The following is a 27,778-nucleotide window of genomic DNA, read 5'->3' on the forward strand; positions in this document are numbered from 1 at the left end:
AACTAAAACCCAAGCATCTAGGCACACTGATGGAGTTTTCTTAATCAATCATTTAAAGTAGGAAGACCCACCCCAAATCTGGGCCACACCTCGTGGCAGCCTATATGGAAGGACATGGAATAAAGAAGGCTTTTCTTTTTGCCTGCTTACCATTACTCTTGCTGGCAAGTTCATCTATCCTGCCACTGAGGCATTCCTTCACTGGTGTTAGAACCTACTTCTTCAGGATTACAACATAGACTGAAAATTAGGGGAGGCATACAGCCTCATGGCTTAACAACTATCAGCCTATATTGGACAGCCACTGTTGGACTAGCTGGGCTACAGCCTATAAGCCACTCTAATAAGCTCCCTTTTATCTATACATATAGCCAGGCAGTGGTGGTGCACGCCTTTAATCTCAGCTCTCAGAAAGCAGAGGCAAGAGGATCTCTGAGTTAAAGGCCAGCCTGGTCTACAGAGTTTCAGGACAGAACTACACAGAGAAACCCTGTCTCAAAAAAACAAAAACAAAAAACTACACACACAAACACACACATTCTAGTAGTTCTTTTCACTAGAGAATCTTAATATAATAATGTACTATGTTTATCTCTCATCAACTATCTATGAAGACAAAATTCTGAAGGTCTGCTCACTGTCACATGCTTAGTAACTGAAATGTGGCCTGGTTTCCATAGCTGCTCAGTAACTACTTCTGTGTGAACATGCCCATCACAGCAAAGCCCTCTGCCTTCCCTTCTCCCCCAAGTTAACTCTTTTTATCACCTTAGTGCTCAGCTTGAGTATTAACGTCTTGTAGGAAGTTCCCTCAGCCTCAGAACCCAGACTCTTCTACACCCTCACTCCTCCCTTCACGACACAGGTTGTACTTGTCTGGCTAGGAAAGCTTCTCTCTTCTCAGGAGGGCTCACACACCAATTATTTAAAGTTTTAGTATAATAGCTAACTACACAGAGAATATCACTATTATTTTTCTTATCTATTTAAATTCTTATACTTTGGAGATAAAGGTCTTCTGATATAACTCAGGCTGGCCTTGAACTCCAGTATCTTCCTGCCTCACCCTCTTGAGTATTGAGTATGAAAAATCACCTCCATGCCTGGTTAACTCCTAAGCCTTTTTAGACTTGGCTAATCTTTATATTCCCATTCACTTCCATACTATAATATTTCCACACTTCTCACTGTAATGGAGAGGCAGCCCTTTCTTACAAAGGACAGCATGGCCCACATCCAGCATGAGCACACTCAGCACATATGTAACCGACCATCGGGACGGGGAAAGGCATGGCTTTGTCAGTGCTAGTCCTACCTGGAGTGCTCGAGTGGGTCCATCTGGGATGACTCTGACGGACAGCATTCCGGAACCAGGCCTCATTTTTTGGTTAACAAACTGTTGTTCTGGTGGAACTGGTCCCAACAGCTCAACAGATGAGTCAGGACCAAGAACAACTTCAGCTCCATCAAACAATCCGGACAGCCCTCCTTTGGCCTAAAAGACGTCAAAGTAAAGAGATACAAGAAAAGGCCAAAGCAGAGACTTGGACAATTCAACATAGCACCTGGGAAATAAATGAATTGAATTGGGGAGTCACAGTTTGTTATCTTGTCTAACAAGATTTTTAAATTGTTTACAAATTATCTAACAGATTTTAAAAAATGATAGGCCTGTGTAAAATGGCAAGGTATGTTTACTGATTAATGTGGAAGGTTACACACACACACAGTAGGAGGTAACTCCACAAATAGTGGATTGGTTTTATCTACCTTATAATAAATCTCAATCACCTTCTTTGAGTATTATCATTGAGGTTTTCCTAAAAACCTTAAATATTATAAAACTGATCACTAATCACTCAGCTTTCCAATTAAAAGCCAGTTTCAGAACTAACATTTCCCCCAAGCTGATGTTTGCTAAACAACCAAATCGGTACCACATCAAAACTGTTAATACAGCTTTTGGGGAAAAGTCATAGGCCTGCTGTTTTCCCAACACAAAATGTAGGTCGACAGGGTGAGGCCTGTGGGGACACACCATAGAACAAATATTTCAATCTTTTTTCTTTGTTTTGGTTTTCAGGACAGGGCCTTGCTCTGTGGCCTGGGCAGCCTCAAACTCGTCTCCTGATGAGATTGTAGGTACCACCATGCCCACCCATCTTCATTCATTTTAAGTACTGAGTGATGAAAAGGCATACAGGACAGGCTTCGATACAAGGAAAGCCTTTCATAAGGGTGAGTTTAGGAAGTAGGTACATAACTTGGAAAGGGCAGGTCAGAAAATGTTTGCAAGCCTTCTATTGCTGTATTTAGCATAGGAATGAAACAAACCCGGTTCCCTAACCAAAACACATTCACAGCAAAGACATGGTGGGCAGATCCAGGAAACAACAAACATTAAAAAGGGATTTGGGTGGGAGGAAAATGCTCCACGAAAATTGGAATTACATGGGCTTTTAAAAAAACTAGAAGTAAAGTCAGGGTCAGACCCGAAACCCGCCAATTCTAACAAGCCTTCTTCTGCCTCTAGAAGCCTGAATTGCATTGCTAATTGAAAATCCCAAATCCACTCCAGATGTGAGCTTCACATAAGCAAGCAGCTGGCCTTTGATGAGAAAAGCTCAGGGCCACAGAGGTAAAGAAAATAAATCTCACCAAACAGAAGAGGCTTCTTACAGCTATATGCACCACCATATGAGAGGACAGCCTGACTCCACCAGGGAAAGAAACACTAACTCTGTCCAGGGTCTGCTGCTGGACTGTTGAGTTTTGTGTGAGTCCCATGGTGGGCAGAACTGCACACATAGTCACTGTGTTGCTCTGCTATGTGCTCAACCCTCCAAGCCACCCTCCCACCTGCTCACCTCAGATGCATGCATCCATACCTAGCCTAAAGGAAGAAAGGGCAGAAATCTAAATCCCTGATAAAATACTTGAAATTTTATTATGCCACAGACTGGCTGAGTTGAGGACAAAGAAAAATGTCTAGCAGTCTTGACTGTTACATGTGCTACAACAAAATGCTAACTTTGATACCACTAAGAATATAACAATGAGCAAAATAAAAAATATGTATACACACTATATAATACCAAATGGTCAGCACTGAAAACATATACATACAAGTAATGTACACACATATTCAACAATTAGAAAAAGAAGGCATGAATTTAAAAGAGAGCAAGGGGGAAAGATATGGGAGGGTTTTGAGAGATAAAAATGGGAAAGTGGTGTAATTACAATATAATCTCAAAAAAATAGAAAGGAAAGGACACTGGCTAAATGTTGGAGAAGAAGAAGAAGAAAAGGAGGGGAAAGAAGAGGAAGGAGACAGCAACGATGACAAGGACGATGACGTAAAGCTCAGGACTGACTACTCCTACACTTTACAAAAGAGCACTGTAGCTTCCATTTCAGTACCCATCTAAGTACCCATCTTAGCATTAGGCTTTTAACGAACACTTTTTTCCCTTCATTTAAAAGGTACATAGGTAATTTATGCCACAAGGGAGAAAAAGTTCAGAGGAACCAAGAACATAAGGAAAAAAAGTCATCACCCAGGACAGCTACTTCTACCATACTTAGTTTATCACCTTCAAGAACACATCCTATAGAGCTAGAGAGAAGAGTCAGTGGTTAAGCATGCTTGCTGCTCTTACAGAGGACTCAAGTTCGATTCTCAGCACCCATGTTGAGTACCATACAACCCACCAGCTCCCAGGAATCTGACACTCTCTTCTGAACACAGCAGGTATCTGCATTCTGATGTACACAAACCCACAAACAGATGCACACAGATACATATAATTAAGATAAATCTTGAGCAATAGATGCAGGAGCTGCGGGAGTAGAAGGATTTTAGGGGCCATAAATCCTGCCGTGAAAAATCTCCCTTAGAAATGGCTGCATAAACAGGATAGGAACAATGGGAGTATCCATGAACATGTCAACATGGAAGGAGGAAAATTTTGTGGGAGTCCCACCCCTAAACAAAGTCATATAGGCAGGGAGAAAGAGAATTGGTCCCTCCCAGTGATGAGTCACCCACATCAGTTATTCAATGCATATCAGTCAGCCCTAAAAAGGATATACACACGAAGAACAACCATGGACTCAGCAGGTTGCATTTATATACACTTGTGGACATACATATGCATGTACGCATGTAACAATAATTAAAGAAAAAGAGGCTATCAGCTTGAAAGTGGGGGAGCATGAGAGGGGTTTGAGGGAGGGAGCTGGAGCAGGGAAAGGGAAGGGAAAGTGATGGGGTTTTATTTCAATTAGGAACATATTTAAAAATAAAACAAACCTTAAAAATAGAAAGCATTTCCCACATAGCAACACACAGTTGCACAGCAAAAGTTTCCTGACTGCCTTAACAAAAACCGAGTAACTAGAGAGTACCTGCTCTCTGATTAATTTTCCCTGTTGAATAATTCATCATGTATAACCTAGGTGAGGCTTTGTTTTGAAGAAAGCTCAACCCTTGGGAGCTGCAACTGAGGGTGTCAAAAGCAACTGACCTGAACAACCAGCCCATGTAAGCCACAGGTCAATTTTCCTTCTCGGAAGCTCCAGGTCTGTGTTGTGCTACGCCTGCGGTCTGGCTTTCTCAGCATCAGTGGCTCATATCTGGACAGAGACACACAATGAATCCTCTGGGTCAAAGTCTGAGGAGAATCTGAGGCTCTGCCCCTCTGCTTTCCAGGCCGTGCCCCTCCCCCAACTGCAATTTGAGGGGCATCCGAGCTGAGCCTCAACATGAGGAAAGTCAAAAGAACAGAATGGAGATCCACAACTCAAGTGTTGCAGCCTCATGGGACAAGCCATCTTACAGTCTGGGAGCAGCCAGCTGCTGAAGAATTAAAATCTTCTCAACTGTCTCCACTGTTCTATTTCTAAATACTTTTACTCTGTGTCTGAACTTACACATTTTTGGAAACACATAAGGCAGCAAGTGAAGACAAACACACTGAATTTATGGAGAAACTAATATAATATATAGTAAACAAAGTGACTTATTTAAGCTAATGTATACTCATGTAAACTGTCCAAAGAATTACTCATAAAAAATGTGTCTCAATAGTGCTATTCTTTCTTTTCTTTTCTTTTTTTTTTAATCCAGTGTTTTGAGACAGCCTTATCTGTCCTGGAACTAACTCTGTAGACCAAGTTGGTCTTGAACTCACGGAGATTGGTCTGCCTCAGCCTCTCAAGTGCTGGGATTAAAGGTGTGCACCATCACTGCCTGACAAATTAATTCTTCTTAAAAGACAACAAATTATTAGAAAAACTTAAGAACAAAAACTCTTCACACTTAGGAAGGAAGCTTAGACTGGAATTCTCAGTAAAATAAATACTCATTTTCTATAAAAGATCTTATTATTTGATCTTTAACACCTGTATGGATACTGTCACAATAATTTTTAAAATTAAATAATATCTGAGAAATTGACAGGCATCAGCCATTAAGGAAAAAAAATACGAAATAAAATATAAATTCTTATGAGGGTTTACAGAACCCTTCTTTTGAGGGGTGAATTTCCTGGGTCTGAATTTGAAGGTAATAAGCTTGACTAGGAAGTTACCCATCAGATTACCTGTTGTCTGTCACAGCAGCCAGGCCAGCAATATCTAGGATGGCAGATCCCTCGATGGAGCGTGTGGCTGATGGCTTGTTGGGGTTGTGAGGAACTGCAGAGCCCTCATGAGCCAGCATTCCTGAGCCCGTCATCCTCCAGAGCTGAGAGCGCTTTCCTGGTTCCTGATAGGTAGATACACATAGATATGGCCAGAGCTAGCTCTGTCCTCACACTCCCCCTCTAAGGGCCAAGGAGGTTCTCCAGTTGGAACTAGACTTGCATGTTTTCCACATCATAGAAATATGCAACTAAAGATTTCATTATTGTGAATTTCTAGTTAGACTTAGACGAAGTATGCTAAACTTTTTCATCTTTCATTTTTATTTTTTACGTGTGTGTGTGTGTGTGTGTGTGTGTGTGTGTGTGTGTGTGTGTATGTTGAGTGCAAGCATGTGTGTCCAATGGTGCATGTGTGTGGAAATCTACGGACAGTTCTCAGGAGCTGGTTCCTCCTTCCACCATGAGATCTGGGGTTCAGACTCAGGTCATCAGGTTTATGTGACAAACCCTGAGCCCATTTGCTAAAATCCTAAACTAAGCAACCAAAATTTCTAAGTGGTGCAGATTTTTGAATAAGTATTCTTCAAACGAGATGGCTTCATGGTTAAGAGCTCTATGCTCTTGCAGAGGACCCAGTGATTTCCCAGCATCCATGTCAGGCAGCAGCTCACAGCTGGTTGTAACTTCAGCTCTAGGCAGAGATCTAATGACCTTTTCTGGAGTCCACAGGCTAAGCACTGACAAGTACACATCCACACACACAGACATGCACATGTACGAATAATTGGAACAATTTTTATAACTTAGGCACCTAGTATTTTTCCTTTAAAAAACAAAAACAAAACAGAACAAAATGACTGGGTCATCTCTTCCCTAGCTATATTGCCATGGTTACTACTGTTCCATATGACTTCGATGTCTTTAGCCCAGAGAAGAGTCTATTATACTAAGAATTTACGTGAGGCAGTACCCTGTCTCTGGCATTTCTGTGACTGCCAGAGCAGGGACAGCAACAGCCCTCACTACTTCCAATGCCTACCATCTCAACATTTACAAACTGATCACAACTAACCATTAATTTGGTTGCACTTAAAGCTTATTTTCAGTTGATTGCTTCTAATTTTCAATGCATTTTCTTTGCTAGAATACTTAAATACTGCAATTAGGCTTCCAGGTCAGTCAAGGAAGTTTATTGAAGCCATAATCTACTACAGGTGATAACACTAATGGATAACCTGCTGCAGGTCAGGCCTTGGTCTCAGGGATCTTTAAGTACAGTAACTCATTTAACCATGAAAACAATCCAACAAGGTGCATGCTGTCACTGTCTTTACAGATGAAGAAGTTATGGCTTAGTGAGAAAAAGTAACTTCCCCACATTGTCACAACTAGTGAGCAGAGGAATCAATTGGACCTGTCCAACTTTGGAGCCTACTTAACTGTTATATGACACTGCCTCCATAACACAGCCATGTAGTCCCATTGCAGGGCATCTTTCCAAGCTGCAATTCTCAGGGTCACACACTTCCAGGATGTAGGAGTTTTACCACAGTAGTGGACACTTCTGGCTCCCCCCACTACTCATTCACATGCTATACACAGGCCAGAAAGATAGTTTTTTGCATTCTACAATTTTTTTTCAAGTGCTAAGAATTGAAACTAGGGATGGGCAGTGTTCTTCTGCTGAGCTGCATCCACAGCCCTGCCTTCTACATCCCACACAGTAGAAACCAAAGGGTATAATATAAACGTCAAAGTCAAGATGCCAGGACCTGAGACCTAGCTGCACAGTCAGAAGGTGAGCTAGTTTACAACCTGGTAACAGGGATGAGGCACCTAAGCTATCAGAGCCTACTTTCTGACCTGTCAAACAGGCAAACTAAACTACCTCTTCTGTTCTTGTGGTAAATGTAATAAACACAGGTGCTCAGTATAAGACTGAAAAAGCTGTCGCTTCATATCTATGTGCTATGCTATTACCCACTACATCTCTGGCACAGCACTTCATGTACATTATTTTAGATCAGCAGTTCAAGGGGTTGCGACCCCTTGGTGGGGAGAGTGTCAAAAGGCACTTTCACACCAGTTGCATAGTAAATATCCGCATATCAGATACTTACATTGCAATTCATAACAATCACAAAACCACAGTTATGAAGCAGCAACAAAATAATTTTATGATGGGGGGGGTCACCACAACAATGAGGAACTGTATGTATTGAAGGGTAGCAGCATTGGGAAGGTTGAGAACCACTGTCTTAGATGGTTCCTTTAAAACCCCCAGGAAGTCTGTTAAAAAAAAAAAATGCAGCTCAGGAGGAGTGAGAAAACCAGCTTCAAACTAGACCAGCACCCTATTCTTCCTGCTGGAACTGATGCCTGTGCCCATAAGATCAAAGTCAGCCTCCATCTCCATTTGCAGCTCCCACAGCCTTTCCTATGTTCACATCTGCCCACAAAAACAGCTAGCACAGGAAACCCCTCAGATGCCTTAGGCTGAGTCAGGGCCCACTTGGCCAATGAAGGAAGCTGGCCTGCAGGGACTTACCTATCCTAAGCTGGAAACAATCAGAACTCCCTCTTTAAAAAATGGAGACACATCAACTTTCCTGGGGTACCTTTTTCCTCTTTCCTAATAATTTAGTCCTAAACCTTTACACATGAATGAGGAAGGAAGAAATTCAAGGGTGGAACGTGTTCAGAGTACCCTTGACTATTAGAAATCTGTCCAGATCTGCATACCCTCAAAGGGAAACCCATTGCAAACAATCTACATTATGCCATGGGCAATGACATGCACTAACGCAAACACAGAGAGGTTAGTGTAGCATCTGAATCACAGACTCTTCAGGTCTAGTGTTCCAAATGACAACTCTGTGCGTGGTCTTCTTCCCGAGAGTCCCTGCTGCATCTCCATGGTCCCTAACTTCGGTCATCTTTCAGTTTCAACTACTTACTGTCACTCTTCCTGCCATTTATTAAGATCTTTGATCCAATTTTCCTCTTTTTCCTCCAAATCTAAGCCAGCTAACAGAGATATTTTCCTGTACACACTTGCTCTTCTTACACTAATTAACCAGAGAAAATAAAGCGGGGCACTTGTCAGTGTGACATTTTTCTTCATCCAGTTTGAGATGATAAAAGAAGTGGTAGGAAAGAAAAACAGATAAAAACCCCCAATCACAGATTCAGGGCCATCCTCTCTCCAGAAGGACCTGGAAGAGAGAAGGCTTGGGACCCAGCAGCCAGCATGAACACAGTGAATACAGTGGGAGTGCAACCCCAAAGCCTCCAGGCTCCCGGCCCATTTCCTCCAGTGCCAGAGACGCTGGACCAGATGAGCCTGAGCCTCCAAGTCTCATCACCAGCTGACGAGTTCTTACCTTCTTTTTTAGGATGACTCTCTGCGTCTTTGGGGACACATCCAAGACGAGTTCTGCACAGGTAACTGCCTTGTGGGAAGCCACAGGCCTTCCTTTCCCCTCCTGCAAACTAAGATGAAATAAATGAGTGTGTGTATACACACACACTCACACACATGAGCAAAGCATAAATCTCCATTAACAAACAAAGAAGTTGGCCCATGCCTTTCATCTCCGCACTTAGGAAATTAAAGTAGGAAGAGAACTCCGGTTATACAGAAGAGACTGTCTCAAAACAGACAGACAAACAGAAACCATGAAATATAGAAGAAAAAGCCTGACAAGACACAGGCTTAGAGCTATCCTTACCCCTGCACAATTTTAGGATTCATCTGTAAAAACACAAAACTCTGGCATTTTTCCCTCTCCCCAGAATTTCAGTGGCACAAAATTAAGACATGAAATAACAGCCATGAATCTTTAAAGCAGTGTGTGTGTGTGTGTGTGTGTGTGTGTGTGTGTGTGTGTGTGTGTGTAAACCAAGGGCGCTGCCATGTTATGCTCTGCCAGGCAGAGTATCATCATCATTGCACTCCCAAGTCTTGGCAAGAAATGGAAGTCCTTTTAGGATGAAAAGAATGGGCCAATAGCACCTTCTCCCAATTCAAGCCTGTGGTGCTTCCCTGTAGCTTAAAAATCCCAAGCTTTATGAAATGTTGGCTCAGTTGGGGTGTTTTTTATATTATTATTATTATTTGTGTGGGATATTGCAGATTGTATGTCCATGGTTGGATAAACCCATCTATATGCATGCATTGGAGGTCAGAGGTTGACACTGGGTATCCACCTCTACCACTCTGCACCTTATTATTTGAGACAGGGTCCCTTACTGGACCTGGGACTCACTGTCTCAGTTAAGTTAGTTGGCCAGCAAGGCCTAGGACCTGCCCATCTCTATGCACAGTGCTGGGGTTATTAGCACTGGCCACTGCACTTAGCTTTCCTATGAGTGCTGGAATCCACACTGAGGAAATTACACCTGTGAATAAGTGCTGTACCCACTGGACCTTGGAGTACATGCATAATGTTTAAATGATGTTTGACTGAGATCACTTGCCTCCTTCCTCCATCTTTACTATTACAAAAAGTACTGATGAGTTCTGTTGAAAATCAGTCATCTGGACATCAAAAGTATATGAGAGAAGAGTGAAACAAAACTTAACAAATTAGATTTCACAGAAATGAAAGAAATTTTGTTTTTTAAATGATACCTTAAAAAAAAAAAAAAGCCAGGCGGTGGTGGCGCATGCCTGTAATCCCAGCAGTCAGGAGGCAGAGGCAGGCGGGTCTCTGTGAGTTCGAGGCCAGCCTGGTCTACAAAGTGAGCTCCATGTCAGGACTGTTACACAGAGAAACCCTGTCTGGGGGGGAGGGGGACCAAATAAAACAAAAAATAGTCTAGGCTTTGGGGAAATCAAGCTATTAAAGATGAGGATGTGGACTAGGCTCTCAAGGCAGACACTGAGCCTGGGGTTTGGTAAAGAAGGGACTGGCTGTGACTTGTCTCCTCAGAAACTGCTTTAAATTTAAAACCAGTGAATAGTTCAAATACTCTGCTGTACATGAACAGTAATTAAGTCCAGAATTACCCAGAGAACGTGTACGTGGCAGCAATGTAAATGAAATTTTCGTAGTACAACTGTCGGTTATTCTGGAAGTCATTCATGTTGCAGTTGATCTCCGAGGAGCCTGCCCCCTTAACGGTCAGAGTGATGAAGGGTGGGAGGGTAGGCTCATCCCAGGCATAATCCAGTGACGTCATGGGCTTCACTTCTGTCCGCAGCCTGGGTTCAGCTACACCATGCTGAGTGAAGACAACAGGAACCTGGAGGGCAGAGGACTTTGTTCAAGGGCAGTGTTCTGGGAAAGTGAGCCAGCCAGCCCAGGTGGAAGCTCCCATCTTCCCAAATGAATACTCTACAGGGAATGATGACCAGTGAGGAGACAATGCTCTGTAAAAGGCCCACTGCTGAAAGGCAAGGACCACAGCCAACTGGAAACAGAGTGCCCAGCAGCTCAGACTGTTTATTACTGCAGCTCCAGGAAATACAACATGTAAATCTTTATAGGTACCGATACATAATACACCCACATAAATAAAAATGTAAAAACAATCAATCTTAAAAATAAAAATTTGAGGGGTTGGGGATCTAGCTCAGTGGTAGAGCGCAAGGCCCTGGGTTCGGTCCTCAGCTCTGGCAGAAAAAAATAAATAAATAAATAAAAATAAATAAATAAAAATTTGAAGAGGCTTTGCCAAAACATCCAAGGCAGCAATTCTACTGTTCCAATGATGTCTTTGCTACTCTCTCCCTGTGAATGTCTGAACATGGAAGGAATAGGGATCCGGACATTAGCTACAGAAAGTCTTATATTCTATGACACATAGTTGGAAGGAGTAACTTAAAATGAAATCTATGGGCCAGGGAGAGGGCTCAACAGATAACAGTACGTGTTGTCAAGCCTAATGACCTAAGTTTGATCCCCCAGGAACCCCCTGATGGAAGAGAACCAGCTCCTGAACCTTGTCCTTTGGCCTTACCATGTCCACTATGGCACTCACTCACACAGCCAAACACACAAGAAAATAAGAACCAAACCTCATGGTTTCTTTCCATTTAACATTTAGGATAATAGAAATGCCCACTGAAATTGAGCAACAGCAGTGTACCCACTCAACTCCTACTCATCAGTCGGATTCCTCTCTCTGCCTGCATAGCACATCTACAGATAGCACCACATTCTTAGTCAAAAATAAGCTTTGAGAGCAGAAAGTTTACTTCAATCTGGATGAGGCAGCTTAGTGACCTTAATAATTGGCAGAAGTGGCTGGAAAAATGGCTCAGTGGTTAAAAGCACTTGCTCCCAGCACTCATATGGTGATTCACAACTATCCATAACTCCAGGTCCAAGGGATCTAATGCCCTCTTCTGAACTCTGAAGACACCAGGCATAGATGCAGATACACATAAACATACAGACAAAATGCCCAGACATATGAAATAAGTTAGGAAATCTAAAAATAGTAACAATACCAGCCAGCGGAAACCACCTCTTAAGAGTATGGGTTTCAGAGACACAGGGCTTCAGTGAGTGTACATGTACACTGCACCATAATTTTCCACCCTGCCCATGTGAGCAGCCAGCCCTCAGAAACACATGGTACCTTGGAAAAGTTGTCAATTCTGAAAGGAGGTGGCAACTGGTCTGTGTCACTAAAGGAGATCCTGTATGTAGCTCCTCGGAGAGTAATTTCCACTCGGAGGAAGAAGCATTTTCCCAGGGTGTCCCTGCAGAACAAGGAGCAAAGGCCACATTAAAAGGAGATAGGCTAGAGAGATGGCTCAGTGGACAGAACAGGAACTCTAGTTCCAGAAGGATCTGATGTCTTCTGAGTTCCGAGGGCACCAGGAACACACTCAATGCATAAACATGCATGCACTCAAACACTCATGCACATAAAGTAAAAATAAATCTTAAAAAACAAAGGAGGCCACCGACTGCAGTCCCTTTGCTCCTCAGTCACAACACTGGGGCCGCCAAGGATGCTGGCAGCTGCAGCCTACTGTGTGGTCTCTGAGCACACTTAGAAAGCAGAAGGGCAGGAGAGACGGCTCGGCAGGTAGGATACATACAGCTCCTGTGAAGGACCAGAGTTCAGTCCCAATACCCACACTAAGAGGCTCACAGTTACCTAAAATTCCAGGTCCAGGGAATCAAAGGACCTCCTCAGACACGTGCACTCACACCACACATACCCACACAGAGACACATGTGCATACATATAATTAAAATTAAAGTTATTAAAACTTAGACAGTAGAAACATAGCACAAAATGGTGATTTCCTATTTGTCTCTCCAGCTGATATTCTTCTATGAAGACCTGTGAAAGGAGTGGTATGGGAGCCCACAAAGATTCCAACTTTAACTCACGGTCAGAGTCAGAATTTATATTACTATCCAAGGCTGAATAATAGTGTACAAAAGCATGGTTACCAGTTGTCTTTTTTTTTTTTAAAGATTTATTTATTTATTATGTAAACAGTGTTCTGTTAGCATGTATGCCTGCAGGCCAGAAGAGGGCACCAGATCTCATTACAGATGGTTGTGAGCCACCATGTGGTTGCTGGGAATTGAACTCAGGACCTCAGGAAGAGCAGCCAGTGCTCTTAACCACTGAGCCATCTCTCCAGCCCTTTTTCTTCTTCTTCTTCTCCTTCTTCTCCTCCTCCTCCTCCTCCTCCTCCTCCTCCTCCTCCTCCTCCTTCTTCTTTGTTGTTGTTGTTGTTGTTTTTTGTTTTTTGTTTTTCCAAGATAAGGTTTCTCTGTAGCTTTGGAGCCTGTCCTGGATTAGCTCCGTAGACCAGACTGGCCTCGAACTCACAGACATCCACCTGCCTCTGCCTCCTGAGTGCTGGGATTACAGGCGTGCGCCACCACCTCCCAGCCCACCAATTGTCTTATACTTCAAGGCCTAATCACAAGGTGCTTTTTTCTTCATCTACTTTTATATTTCCTACCTAGCATTTCTAAATTCCTCACTCCCTCCTTCAAGGGAACTTTCGATAGGGGCTGGACCCCAACACTGGACCCCGACAGGGTGGGATGCAGTTCAAACATTTAAGGACATTCTCAGATACATACTGAGTTCCAGGTCAGCCTGGGCTACATGAGACCCAGTTGAAAGAACACGTGTTGTATCTACGTGCATTGTATTAAGATACCTTACTAGAGGAAAGAAAACCTTGTTTTTACAGAAGAATATAAATTAACAAATGAAGAAATTAAAAAAAAAAAATCACCATTTCCAATCCCTGACATAATAAATAATTCCAGTTACATAAAAGGTTTGGGGAAACAAAATAATGGACTACAAATGATCCCTCAATGGATTAGTCCTCTTGACAAGGATGGAAAAGTGACTTTGCAGCAGAAGGAGTAGGTGGGTACCAAGACAGCCAAGTGCTAATCAAATCACATCAGTAACAAGATCAATGTGTCACAGGCCTTCTGATGTGACTCAAGGGGAAAGACACATCCCATAAGCTAGAACTATTCACACGAAGGACTGACCTAATCTATACACAGGACACTAGCATCCAAGTACAGAAAAAAACACATCCTGCAAGACCACAGGAGCAACTAGCAAACAAATACCACTGGCTCACAGCCAAAAAGGCAGAGCTGCACCAGCTCTCCACTACAAGAGTAAGAGCATCTGCAGCTGCATTAGACAGGTGACTGCTGAGCGGACCCCAGATCAGAGAGAGTGGGCTGCAGTGAAGGAAAACACACCCATTCATCCTGTCTGTGACAGAGATTACTTACGAGAAAGCACTGTGCTGGTACTAAATTCCTTGCATGTGTATTAATGGTATCATAGTTTAACGGTATCATTATTTGTTTTAAAAACAAAGATAATTCCCTAGATACATATCATTATGTGTGGATCACGTATCAGGATGACCTGGACTTACTTTCCAATGGTTCGGCAAAATGTGCTCACATATGCTCAACACCCAGAGCAGGTGTGGGAAGGGAGAGGAAGAGGCAGAAGCAGGACTTAGTAAAATGCTGACACCGGTGGAGGAGGCGTTTTTAAAGGATTAACACTAGGCACACAGGCATCACCTTCCCTTGCAACGGCCCTCACCTTTTTAAAGTACTCGTGGAATCCCAGCCTAAGGAATGACTTCCAACAGCATGTTTTAGCAGAAATAGAAAAGAAAAATCATAGAATTCCTATGGGTCTCAGGAATTCTGAATAAAAGAGGCACCAAAACCAAATTAAAGGTCTCCCACTGCCTCATTTCAAAAGGTACAGCAATCAATACTAGTACTGGGCACACAGACAAGTCAGTAGGAAGTCCAGAAACAAACCCTTATGTGTAGAGCCAATTGCCTTCCAACAACCAATGCTGCTGGAGAAGCAGGACAACCATATGCCAAGCAAGAAGTGGCCCTCACAGTTACACCACACACAAAGGTTAACTCAAAGCAGACTAGAGACTATAAAACCCTTAAGCAAACAAAAGAGAACAGCCTCATGGCACTAGATTTGAAAACTGTTTCTGGGATGCATTATCAAAAGCAACCAAAGTACCAAAAAAAAAAAAAAAAAAACTGGATTAAACAACAACAAAGCTATCCTAGAAGGCAATCAGCAGCATGAAAAGGCAGACTAGGAGATTTGCAAATCACATACCTGGTCAGGACTAACGTGCAAAAGAACAACAATCAGTTCCAATAACCTGGGTCAAACGTGGGCAAAGGACCCAGTGAAGACAAACAAGCACATGAGATGATCACTGGAGAATGTGAACCAGAGCTACAGTGAGGGCTGAGGCTTAGCTCAGTAGCAGAGGATCTGTTGGCATTCATGAGAACTTGGGGGCTCAATACTCAGTAGCCCAGAGACAACCCACAGTGAGATTCCCCACTCACTGCTATTAGGATAGCTACTATAGATACCCCCAACAGCAAATGATAAGTATTGGTAAAGCTGTAGAGAAACTGGAGCCCCCAGCCACAGCGCACAAAACAAATAAAATGCCATAATCCTAACAAAACACAGCATAGCACAAACTTGAAAGATTAAAAATGATAAAGCCAATGACCTACACCTATGACCTATGCCTACAATCCTGGCCACTCAGGAAGCTGAAGTGGGGAGACTATTGGAGTTCCCAGTTTAAGACTATCCTGGCCGGGCGGTGGTGGTGCATGCCTTTAATCCCAGAACTCAGAAGGCAGAGCCAGGAAGATCTTTGTGAGTTCGAGGCCAGCCTGGGCTACCAAGTGAGTTCCAGGAAAGGCACAAAGCTACACAGAGAAACCCGGTCTTGAAAAAACAAAAAACAAACAAACAAACAAAAAAACTATCCTGAACAACACATTAAGACCTCAAATTAAAGAAAAATAAATAAAACAGCTGGGCATGGTGGCACACACCTTTACTCCCAGAACTCAGAAGGCAGAAGGGCAAGCAGATCTCTATGAGTTCAAGGCCAGCCTGGTCTATGTAGCAAATTCCGGGCCAGCCAAGGCTGCAGAGTATAACCCTATCATATATATATATGATCCAACAATGACATTCCTGGATCCATACACAAAAGAATTGGAACCAGAGTCTGGAGAGCACATATGCACACCTGTGTTCACAGTAGGAACCAAAAGGCAGAAGCGTCAGTAGATGGAGAAACAAAACGTGGAACAGACATTCGAGGCTACTCAGCCTTAAAGAAGGAAATGTTGACCAATGCCACATGGATGAACCTTAAACGATATTATCCTAAGTAAAATAAGATAGTAACAAAAAAAAAAATAGGTTCTTGAGTAATCAAATTTCTAGATATGTGATGTAGAATGGGGGCTACCAAGGACTGGAGCAAGGGAAATAAGGAGTTATTTAATTGGTGTAGAGTCTGAGTTTTACAGGACATGAAGCGCTAAGCTCTCTGTGCATCTATGTGAGTGTGCACTGGCTGTTGAAGGGTGTCCAGCAATGTGAATGCATACTGGCTGCTCATGGATGTGCAACATTTGTGAGCACTAGCTGCTTATGGGTGTGAAGCAATATGAGTGCACACTGGCTGCTCATGGATGTGCAACAATATGAGTGCACACTGGCTGCTCAAGGGTGTGAAGCAATGGGAGTGTGCACTGGCTGGTCATGGATGTGCAGCAATGTGAGTGTGCACTGGCTGCTCAAGGGTGTGAAGCAATGGGAGTGCACACTGGCTGCTCATGGATGTGCAGCAATGTGAGTGAACACTGGCTGCTCAAGGGTGTGAAGCAATGGGAGTGTGCACTGGCTGGTCATGGATGTGTGGGGGAGGCACAAAGGTTCCTGTGTTCACAGATAAGCACTTGAGAAACCAGGAATGTTAAACACACAGGATTGTTCCTTCAAAGAGAAGTGTGCATAATCTGTTATCTACCAGAAAGCTGGGGGCAGACATGGTTAATAGCCTGGTGACCTTTGCACTGTGTGGCTGAGACCACAATGGATCTCCCCTGCTCCCAGATCCTTATCATGAGGTTGTCAATCTATAGAACCTATCTTTATGGAAGATGTCACATTTTCTTTACAAAGTTTCAATGTAGTCATATATTAAGCTTTATTGTGCAAATGGACTGAATTAATTATCAACAGGAAAATTTTCACCAAATTGTGCTGTGCTTAAATATGTCTAAAATAAACTAGTTGGGAGTAGTTTCAACTAACACCAGCTATTAAGTCATGTTGAACAGTACTACCTTCTTGCCTCCTACTCTGCTGGCTTTGGTAGTCACAGAGACCCTGCAGGTGTACAGCAATATGAATATGCACTGGCTGTTGAAGGGCACGCTCAATAAGGGTGAGCACTGTGGCCAAAAAGTTGAAAGTCAAGTTGGACAATCCAGCAAAGAAAACTTTAGTCTCAAGAAAACAAAACAAAAAAAAAAACCCAAAAACTGTTGTTGTTTGATGGGGCTAGGAATGTGCTCAGTGACAACACTTGCTTAGCATGTACAATACATTCTAGATTCAATTGCAAACAAATATAACAATAATAATTACCATAAAGCATTTGATGAAGCAGGAAGGAAATTAAGTCATCCTGAGCTAGCTGAGGCTGAATTTGGTTGATTTTTCTAACAAGGAACTGAGGGTCATTGGGGTGAGCAAAGAAGATGTGATGTTTAGATCTGTCAACTGGACACAACAAAAATCACCTGGGAAGGAAGCCTAACTGACGGATTGTCTCACATTGGGTTGGCCAGGGGCTCTGTCAAGGGCTATTTTAATTTAGTTAATCAATAGAGAAGAGCTAACCCATGGTGGTAGCTCCATTCCGTAGGCAAAGGGTCCTGAACTGTATGACACTAGGGAAATAGAGCTAAGCACATTTATTAAACAAGTGTACATGCATGCATTCATTTCTCTCTCTCTGCTCATGACTGTGGATGTGATGTGACTAGCTGACTGGGGTTCCAGCCTTGACTTCTCTGCTATGTTGGACTATATATCTATCACCTGAATGTATAAACTGAAATAAGCCCCTTCCTCCCTCCAGTTGTTTTGGTTTTGGCCAGAGTATTTTATCATGGTAACAGAAAAGAAACTAGAACAGAAGACCAGACAACTTACCAGAACAACATCAGATGAGAGAAGGACGTTCAAATGCACAAGACTAAACAAAAACAGTTAACAACAGCAGTACCATCTGAACACAGACAGCAACTTCAAGTTACAGGCAATCTCTGGACTTCACATGCCCTAAGACCACAGAACTGTATTCTTCACTTAGGGCTGTTGACATCTTCTGTAACTCATCTAATCAAAGTACTCACTTCCCTGGAATTTTACAAGTTCTAAGAACTGGATCTGAGCCAGGAATTCACAAGCCAACCTCACAAAGAGTGAAATGGGCTTGCACTATATATGTATGTATGTTATATACCATATTATTAACATGCCTCAAATAAAGCTGGTTTGTCTCGTTCCAAACTCACCTCATGTTGATATGGAAGGAATTATTCTTGTTGACTTCAAAGCCTCCAGACCAAATGCAATTGGGAATGTCCATCAGCCTGACACACAACAGCTGATCGTAGTCATTGCGCGGCCAGTGAAACACCACACTGGAACCAGGCAAGGTGGAAATGTAGCCATTAGGGTTGGCTGTTCCCTAAAACACACAGATCACAGGCTTTAGTCACATCACTCAATCACTGACCAAGTCACATACAATTCTTGCTGGGTCCCTACTCTGAGCCTTATCCTACACAGGAACTGTTAGGTCACTCACATCATAAAACACACAGTCTTGAGAAGAAGTGAGCCTCGACATTAAACTCCCCATTAAAAAACAAGCTCTGGCCATTCTTCAAAGCAAACCGCTTACCTGTCCCCGAGCAAATTCCCTTTGTGCAAATGCAAGCTTGTGAGATGATTTATTATCTAACAGGTAACGGGGGGCAAAGATGACCATACAAGTGTCAATATAGCGACCTCGGCCTTTCTTGACATCAATACCTACAAATGACAAGAACCATTTCATTGATTAATCATCACAGAAAATTCTAGGTTTAATAGAAATAAGTATCCTTGATAATTCCTTAGTTCTTGTCAGCAAACATGCATGTCACCTAGAAAGCGTATGAAGCCTTTCAAGAATGGAATGGAAATATCAGTTGTTCACAATGTATTATTCCTTATACCCATTTAGGCTTTAGGAAGTCCTGGGGGGTGGGTGGCAAGATGTCTTAGGTAAAGGCACTTGCCACAAAGTCTGACAACCTGATTTTGATCCCTGGAACCCCCATTGCTCACTCCTACAAGTTGTCCTCTGACCTCTACACACGCACCATGGCATACATGCAAGAATGCACAAAATAAATAAGTAAAGGTTCAAAAAGTCTCAGGGCAGTACCAATGTCCCTTTAATTCCTAGTCTCTTTACCATGTATTCACCATTATAATAACAGCTAAGACACACAGGTGTTTGGTCACACATAGCTTAGCTGTCTATTCATGAAACTAACCACTAAAATGAGACTTCCCCCTGAGAACCTGCCTTTGTTAAAGGATAAGTGGAAACTTTAGACTACTTAGTTGGATTCTATGCCAACCTGAACTCAATTGAGCACTCTCTAGCTAGAACCTTCTCCAGTAATTTTCGTCTACTGTCCAATAATCCAACTCATACATGATGCTAGGATTTATTTATTCATTAAAAAATAGGCCTTCCCTACTCATTACAAACCAGAAACACACACACACACACACACACACACACACACACACACACATAACCCTGTGAGAAAGAAATCTCAAAATAACAAGTTTCACATAATAACAAGTCACACTGAGTTACCTGGTAAAATCCGATGACAATTTAAAAAAAATACAATACTCAGTGAGATGACTCACTCATTCGCTTTGACAATAAATACAGAAAATAAGTCCAAAGCTCTGTGTTGAGTTCTGGTTATACAATAATTAAAAATACTTATAACCAAAGTAATAAAAATAACAATCCTGATACTTTTCGACTCCTTCATGCATGTTAGCCCCTTTATACTTAATTCTCATTATCACCCCTCTGGAGTAAGGGTACTAATCACTTCCATTGCACAGCTGAGGGAACTAAGGCATGGGAAGTGGAGTCACCTGCTCTAGATAAGGCTAGGGGTTCAGCCCAGGCACCTCATAAGAGCCAGCACCCTGCCCAGTTACAGGTACCACAACCTACTGACTCTTTAACTGCTTCAACTGGCTTGAGAAGTCAGCTGATTTCAAGACTGAACAGTCTCTAGAGACTGTCTCTAGGAAATCTTACCTAAAAAGTACACATAGTGGAGACCCTGGCAGCAAAAGTAGCTACCACAGTTAACTAATTTTTCATTCTATTGAGCATGACAAATTTAAATCAATAGTTATATACATTTTGATTGGCTTTGGAAGTTATAAATTTACAAGCTCAAGTTCCATTTGCTCTTGGGATACCATCTTACAAGGACTCCAATTTGCAGTTAAGGCTCCTTAAGAAAGGGAATGGCTCAGCTGCCGTTAGCCTACCGGCTATGGGTGACTTCTGTTGGTCTTTTCTGTGTCGAACACACAGATTGCAAGCCCAGTACCACTTAGAGATCTTTGGCAACAGTTAATTCTGAAGCTCTCATAGGATTGAGCCTGTATGATAATGAGTATTCAGAGACGGGCAATGCTTGGGAGATGCTCACCAACCTAAGACAGAATGCCTGTGTGGCCTAGACAGGTGTCTCCATGATGGTAAGGTGACCTGCTGATGTCCCACGCAACCTAAGTCAGAAGCTCATTTTTTAGTAAAAGGGGGGGACATGTAGGGCCATGGCCCCCATTTTGGGTAACTGTTGCCTTGCTTGCTGACCTTGACCTTGATATCCTCCCTATGCTAATTCCCTGTGAGATTCCACCCTCCTGAATGCTTAAGGGAAGTTCCTTGTCTATGTATCCTGCATATTGGGCTTTAACAGCTTAGATGCAAGATTGTAAAACATGGGGGGGAGGGGGGCGGGGCTTAGCGCAATGGTAGAACACTTGTCTAGCAAGTGCAAGACCTGGGGTTCAATCCTCAGCTTTAAAAAAAAAAAAATCAGAAGCGAACTTCTGCCCTCCGGGGTTCTCCCATTGTGCTGTAAGCCTGTATTTAAGACCTCCTCCCTCCTTCAATAAACGGCATTCTGCATTCAAAAGAAAGTACACATGGCTCCAGGGTGATGGAAAACCCCTCCACACTTTTCTTCTGGGACAAGAAGAAAAGCCTTACTTGCCAGAAATCAACAGGGTGGGAGTCAGCAGATCTTAGCTGTGCTTAATTTGGAAGCACAGAGAGTCACCCAGAGCAGCACAGACATCCTATTTTTAGAAAAGGTGAGCTTTATGTTTCCCTTCTATCCTAGCCTACCCTGGCAGACCCTCAATATTCAAGCTGAAATAAAAATACATAGAATCCTTCTTTTTCAAGGTGCATGTCCCCAGCTTTTCTGTTGGGGACTTGCTATAAACATTCCCTGGTTGTATGCACCAGGACAGTTCACATGTTGACAACACATACACAAATGTTACAAACCCAAGAACTTTTAGGATCCTGTCTTGGCCCATCCCTTTTGCCCCTTCACTTGGAAGAAGGACAGCACTCAGAAGTCAGGCCAGTGAGGAACACTCTCCTAGCACACACATGTACAGATACTGCAAGTTACACATGCATTTACAATTTACACCTGCCTACACAGTTACACATTCATGCACATTTACACATGTGCTCTCTGCTCCTCTTGCTTGTCTGCCTCAACTCTGCGGCTCTCAGCAAGAGCTGTGTTAAGAGGAGTAACTTTCATTCCTTTCCCTTCCTAAATCAAGCTTCCAGCCAACCTGAGTAGCTTGTTTTGGAAAACAAATTAAGGGCAAGACAGACCAACAGAAAGCTATGCTAACTCAAGGGGTGGAGCCGACAAATGTAAGTAGAATACTCTTTTCAGCTCAAATAAAGCTGGTTTCTTTTTCAAATCTTTATGTCCACTATAAGAAAGAGCTTGAATGGGAACATGAATACAAATCCAGGTTAAATAATCTGAAAAGGAAACTACACTTGGACAAATCTGTTCTTCAGAAATCTCAAATAGGGTGGCTGAGATGACTCAGCAGCTAAAGGTGCTTGCCTCCAAGACTGATAACCTCAGATCAATTCCCAGGAGCCACATGATGGAAGGAAAGAACCAACTCTTACAAGCTGTATTCGACATGCACATGCACAAAACATACACACACAATAATTAAATGATTTTTACAAAAAGAATTCTAGACTAAACTACCCCATTCTCTGTAGGACTCAGAGTAAACTGTACCATCATGGTTCTCCCTCCTACAACATGACTGTCTAGACCAACATCAACACTGTACAACACTCTAGAAAATCCTCCGATCTTCTAGGGCCCCTTGGGCACTACATGCACATGGTATACATCCTGACAGGCATGTGAAACACTCATACAAAGAAAAGAAAAGAAATCTTTTTAAAAAAATTGAATAAAATGAAAAGTTGATGGCTCCCTTGGTTACACAACCAAGCGTGCACTCAGGTGCTCAGTGGCTGCTTGTGGTGTGGGCTACTGTGCTGGGCAGTGTGCATGAGAAAACTTCCAGCATTACCGAAGTTCTACAGGACCCAGGACCAAGCAGTTTTAGGCTAAACATGGCTGTAAAGTCCCTGGAAATAATTTACTACAAGGACACAATGCTAACATATAAAACATGAGGAACACTTAGTCCAACTGACCCTGTGCCTTCAGGAAATGCTCCACATGTCCTCAGGTGGCACTGAGAGATGTGGGCATAGAATCCTCCCTGACACCCCCAGGTACATTTTATTGTATTTCCTGCCTCTGACCCACGCTTCTGGACTGTCACTTAAGCTCTCCACTTCAGGTGAATTCTTCTCACCTGCTCATGGGAAAAATGAATGTGTGGGAACACTTGGAGGATGAAAGTGCTCTAAGTGTGTCTATTATTCCCCTGACAAAAGGGATTTGTCAGAGAACGTATCTATGTAGATACTAATCTAGCATTCCGAGGATATTTGACCACTGCCAAATCAGAAAACCTGCTCTTGTTGCCAGGTTTACTCATGCAGGCCTAAGGCCAAGGGTCCCAATCCACCCTCCCTCAGTCCCAAACATAACCCACCAATGTTGTAGATGAGCCCTGGGCGGTTTCCTTGCTGGATGACTTTCAAAGCTCGAACGCCACTACCACCATCCAGGGAGAAGCCCTGACACCAACCCGGCATGCCTTCTGGATGAATCCCTCTTCCAATTCTCATGGTGCAGCTGTGGTGGGAGAAGGCAAACATACACAGCCGTCCACAACAGATTTCAAATGAGGAGACACTGTGGCTGCCACCTGCTTAGGTCTCTGACACTGACTCTGAACCTTACCTCCTATGGACCCCAAACACAGCAAGACAGTTAACCCCAGAGGTAGCCACCACACAGCAGTAGGTGAATGACTGAGATCTACAACTAAGCACTTTGGTAGAAAATCCTAGAACTCTCCATAAGCTTATCACATGCTACAATCTCTACCATTTCCTTAAAATCCAAAGATTCAAGAAACCTCCCTGAGAAAATACTGTAAAGCAAGGCAGCTGGTGGGGTGTCTTTCTAAGAACTAGTATGATCACAATGGTAAGAGCACTGATGAGGTGGCTGGCACCTCATCATAGAACCTGGAAAAAGACTCCAGAATGTATGTTCCAGCTCTGCCATGAACACTCAATATGGCCTTGGGCAGATACCTCTGCCTCTGTGACTCAGTTTCCTCATCTTAAGATTTAACAATATTTCCTGGCCTCCCTAAACCACTGGAGGCCAAGGAGAATGCAATTAGATGGTCTATACGAAACCCAGTGAGAAGTGTGACTTCCACAGGTAAACCAAACTGTGACAAATGCCATGGGAGAGAGAGACTGCTAGATATATCACGTCTGAAATTTGAGTGTTGCATTCAAAGACCCGTGTAGGGCTTATTTTATCAAATAAATAAGAGTTTCATAGCTGCATTTTGTCTGGCTATGTCTCCTCTGACAGCCTGAGCTCTGACTAACTGCACCGTTACACTAGACTCAGGCTGGCCATGATAAGCACATCATGTCCACTGAAGTGCACTGGGACTGCCCCACAGTGTCCACTGAAGTGCACTGGGGTTATCTCACAGTGTCCACTGCACTGAACTGGGGCCTCCTCACAGTGTCCACTGAAATGCACTGGGGCTGCCTCACAGTGTCCACAGGAGTGTACTGGGGTCAGCTCACAGTGTCCACTGGAGTGTATTGGGGTCAGCTCACAGTGTCCACTGGAGTGTACTGGGATTACCTCACAGTGTCCACTGAAGTGCATTGGGACTGCCTCACAGTGTCCACTGCACTGAACTGGAACCGCCTCACAGTGTCCACTGGAGTGTACTGAGATCACCTCACAGTGTGCACTGGAGTGTCCTGGGTCATCTCACAGTGTCCACTGCACTGAACTGGGGCCTCCTCACAGTGTCCACTGGAGTGCACTGGGGCCACCTCATAGTGCTCACTGGAATGCACTGAGACCACCTTCCTCTAAGGTTTTAGCAGCACCCTACAGAAGGTGTTGAGAAATACAGAACACACCAATTTATCTTTAGATTGGGGCTATAAACGCCTGAGGAAAACTGAATGCCAAAACCAACAAAAGTAGATTAATGTCCCTACATGCCCTAAAAGACACCTTACTTAACCTCACAACTGCTCCTCCACCCCCACTTCCATGAATTTGAAGATGGTATAACAGCACATTTGGGATTTCAAAACCTCCCACAAACAATCTCAGCAGTATTCACAGGCTGAAGATTTCACCAAGGACAATCTGTATCCTCCCTAATGCCACTCGCTCCTCTCCAGGTCTCAGCGCTGCTAGCAGAAGGGAGATGGCAGGAAAGACAGGGTGCCCAGTTTCTCTTCCTTGGCACCGTTACAAATAAGAGACCTACTTCAATAAAATAAAATCACCTTTCATTGCAAACTCACAAATAGTTTATTCTCAGTGTCTAATAACACATAACTCGGGTTTAAAAAAAAAAAAGAATCCCTTTAAGTCAGGGCTCCACTGTTGCCAAGTCAGGCCTGTGGCCTACAGGACAGTTCTACTTACACTCACACAGGTCAATTCTAGCCTTGCTGATTTCTCCCCAGCTAGCTCACTGGCCCTCCCATCCATAGCCACACTCACAGGTTTGGCTGCTCTTTGTCCGCATAGCAGAACAGGAGAGGGCTCAGGCTCCGGGCCAACTCATGCTCCTCGAACTGGCCTGCAGCATCTGTCTTTGCATTGTCCTGTCTGAAGATCAGTGGTAACCCTTTAGGAAGGAGGGAAAAGTTTATAACATTCCCACCCAGTCTCCCCATGAAACATGCAAACAGCAAAAGGGAGAAAGCACCTGGGGAAGCTCCAGGAACCTAAATGGGCAGCTTGACTATGGTGAGACAGTAGGACGGCTGGGCAGAGCAGACTTCTGAAGTAATGTCTGTCTGCACTGGCTCCAGTTGGTCAGCTGAGCAAAGACATTCAAATGCCATGTCACAGGTCTACCTGCTCTCCGGGTATACCTGTTTTGTTGATTAGCCAGTATGGCGCAGAAATGAAGATCTTTAAGGCTCCTTCTGCACGACATGCAATGCGGATGGTGAGGTTCAGCTGCCGCCGGTTACCATCATAGAGTCGCATTCTGACCACATAGTTCTGGGTCCCAGGAGGAATGAGCAATTCTTTACAGAGTGGAAAGTTCTCAAGTGACACCCCTAAAGGTACAGAACATTGGGTTTTTTTGGACTTGCACTTCAGTTTGTCAAAAACAGACAACACAAAACTAAACTGGAATCCTTTTAGAGAAATCACTGAGGATGTACGTAATAGAAACCTCAAGGCTACGTTCATCTTGTTGGATGGGAACAAATATGAAGCAAACCAGAGCCCAAGAGTCACATTAGGAAGTCTGTGTTGTAGAATATTCTTTTAACTAGGCAAAGATGTGTTACATTTGTTTATGCTGCATAATATCTCATATCAGGTGTGTGATTTTTGTTTATGCTCTATTTGTTTAAGTATGTAGAGATGTGTTTCACCTTGCCTGCCTAAGGCACCTGACTGGTCTAATAAAAGCTGAACAGCCGATAGCTAGGCAGGAGAAAGGATAGGGAGGGCTGGTGGACGGAGAGAACTAGGAGGAGAATCTAGGCTCAAAAGAGAAGAGGAGAGAAAGGACATGCCCAGGACAAAAGCCAGGCAGACACCAGCTAGACAGAGAATCAATCAAAGTAGGATATACAGAAAGTGGGTAAAAAGTCCGAGATAAAAGGTAGATAAAGAAAAAAAGGTTAATTTAAGTTAGAAGAGCTAGTTGGAAATGAGCTGAGTTAGGTCGAGCATTCAAACTAATAATGAGCATTCAAACTAATATAAGTCTCTGTGTCATAATTTGGAGCTGGTTGGTGGCCCAAAAGAAAAGCCTAGGACAGATTTGAACAGCATGATGAACATGTTTGGCTTTCTTTGTTTTGTTGTTTTTTGTTTTTATCACATGGTCTCTCTATGTGTCCCTGGCTATTCTGGTACTCACTCTGTAGACCAGGCTGGCCTCAAACTCAGAGAAATCCTCCTACCTCTGCCTCCCAAGTGCTGGGACTAAAGGCATGCACCACTACCATCCAAAGTTTACTATTCAAATCCTAGAGTTCCTTGAAGGCCCCAGTAAAGCTATTGTTAGTGATATCTGATTGGTATTTGAAGTGCAGTTATTCTCTACCCTGACCCTGACAAAGGAAAATTACTTGGTGCAATAAGCATTGCAACTTCCATTTCTGCATCAATAAAATGGGCCAAATAAGTGCTCCTGTAAGGATTACATGAGGGCACAGACAGAGCCTGCCTTCTTCCTGAAGGGATGAGTGCATAGAAACATTTGCCTCTCCCCATTCTAGAGCTAGGAATACGCACAGTTTGAAACAATGGAATCACTCCCTATACCCACACACACAAAAAAGGGCTCTGTTGATTGCTGCCTGGCTGAGTCCTTGGCTCTGAGTTGGTTCAATGAGATATTGCATGCAACTTGATTTCTCCAAGGGGTTCAGAACGCTCACAAAATACTCCCTGGTATTTTTCACAGCATTACTATAAATAATGCTAGGGCAGCCTTACCCAGTTCAATATTCTGAGATGTATCAGCCGTGGGGAGGGCTGCCTCTTTGCCAGGTTTAAGGGTCCCATTAATTGGCATTCCTTTCACATAGAAGTCAAGTTCACAAGGCAGCAAGTTGCAGATGACCACTGTTGGTAGGAGATATATGGTATGCCCAGGCTGTCTGAAAATCTGTTTTGCACTATCAGAAAATATGTTTGAGGGCATGTAATCTGGATAATTCTCTTTCTTTATGGCCACACAAAACCTGTGAAGACAAAATAGTATTAAAAACATCAAACTGAATTAAAAACTGGAATTTGTTTCCCCTTAACTGAATAACAGTTCGGGTCAGCCAGATAGCTGTAACCTTTGATAAAAATATATGCACTGAGATGTGGCACACAGTAAAATGTATAGGTTTTGAATACTGGAGTTCAATGGGTTTTAGCCATCATGTGCTCCATACAAGTTAA

General features: G+C 43.2%; 1 protein-coding gene across 5 annotated transcripts in view; it reads right to left on the reverse strand.

The window, feature by feature from the left end:
- The window catches only part of Vps13d (vacuolar protein sorting 13 homolog D), a 229,558-nt gene that overhangs the window by 93,424 nt on the left and 108,356 nt on the right, over positions 1-27,778 (reverse strand). For all 5 annotated transcript variants that reach the window (XM_036179299.1, XM_036179301.1, XM_036179300.1 and 2 more), the window contains 12 exons: positions 27,323-27,570; positions 25,732-25,923; positions 25,355-25,481; positions 23,283-23,425; positions 18,961-19,091; positions 18,569-18,744; positions 12,237-12,360; positions 10,660-10,895; positions 9,032-9,140; positions 5,607-5,770; positions 4,530-4,638; positions 1,316-1,495 (listed from right to left, as the gene is read on the reverse strand). In XM_036179299.1, the coding sequence (XP_036035192.1) occupies positions 1,316-1,495; positions 4,530-4,638; positions 5,607-5,770; positions 9,032-9,140; positions 10,660-10,895; positions 12,237-12,360; positions 18,569-18,744; positions 18,961-19,091; positions 23,283-23,425; positions 25,355-25,481; positions 25,732-25,923; positions 27,323-27,570 (1,939 nt within the window). The remainder of the gene's footprint in view (positions 1-1,315; positions 1,496-4,529; positions 4,639-5,606; positions 5,771-9,031; positions 9,141-10,659; positions 10,896-12,236; positions 12,361-18,568; positions 18,745-18,960; positions 19,092-23,282; positions 23,426-25,354; positions 25,482-25,731; positions 25,924-27,322; positions 27,571-27,778) is intronic.

The sequence above is a fragment of the Onychomys torridus genome, chromosome 2 (genome assembly GCF_903995425.1).
Source record: "Onychomys torridus chromosome 2, mOncTor1.1, whole genome shotgun sequence".
In the NCBI taxonomy this organism is placed as follows: domain Eukaryota; kingdom Metazoa; phylum Chordata; class Mammalia; order Rodentia; family Cricetidae; genus Onychomys; species Onychomys torridus.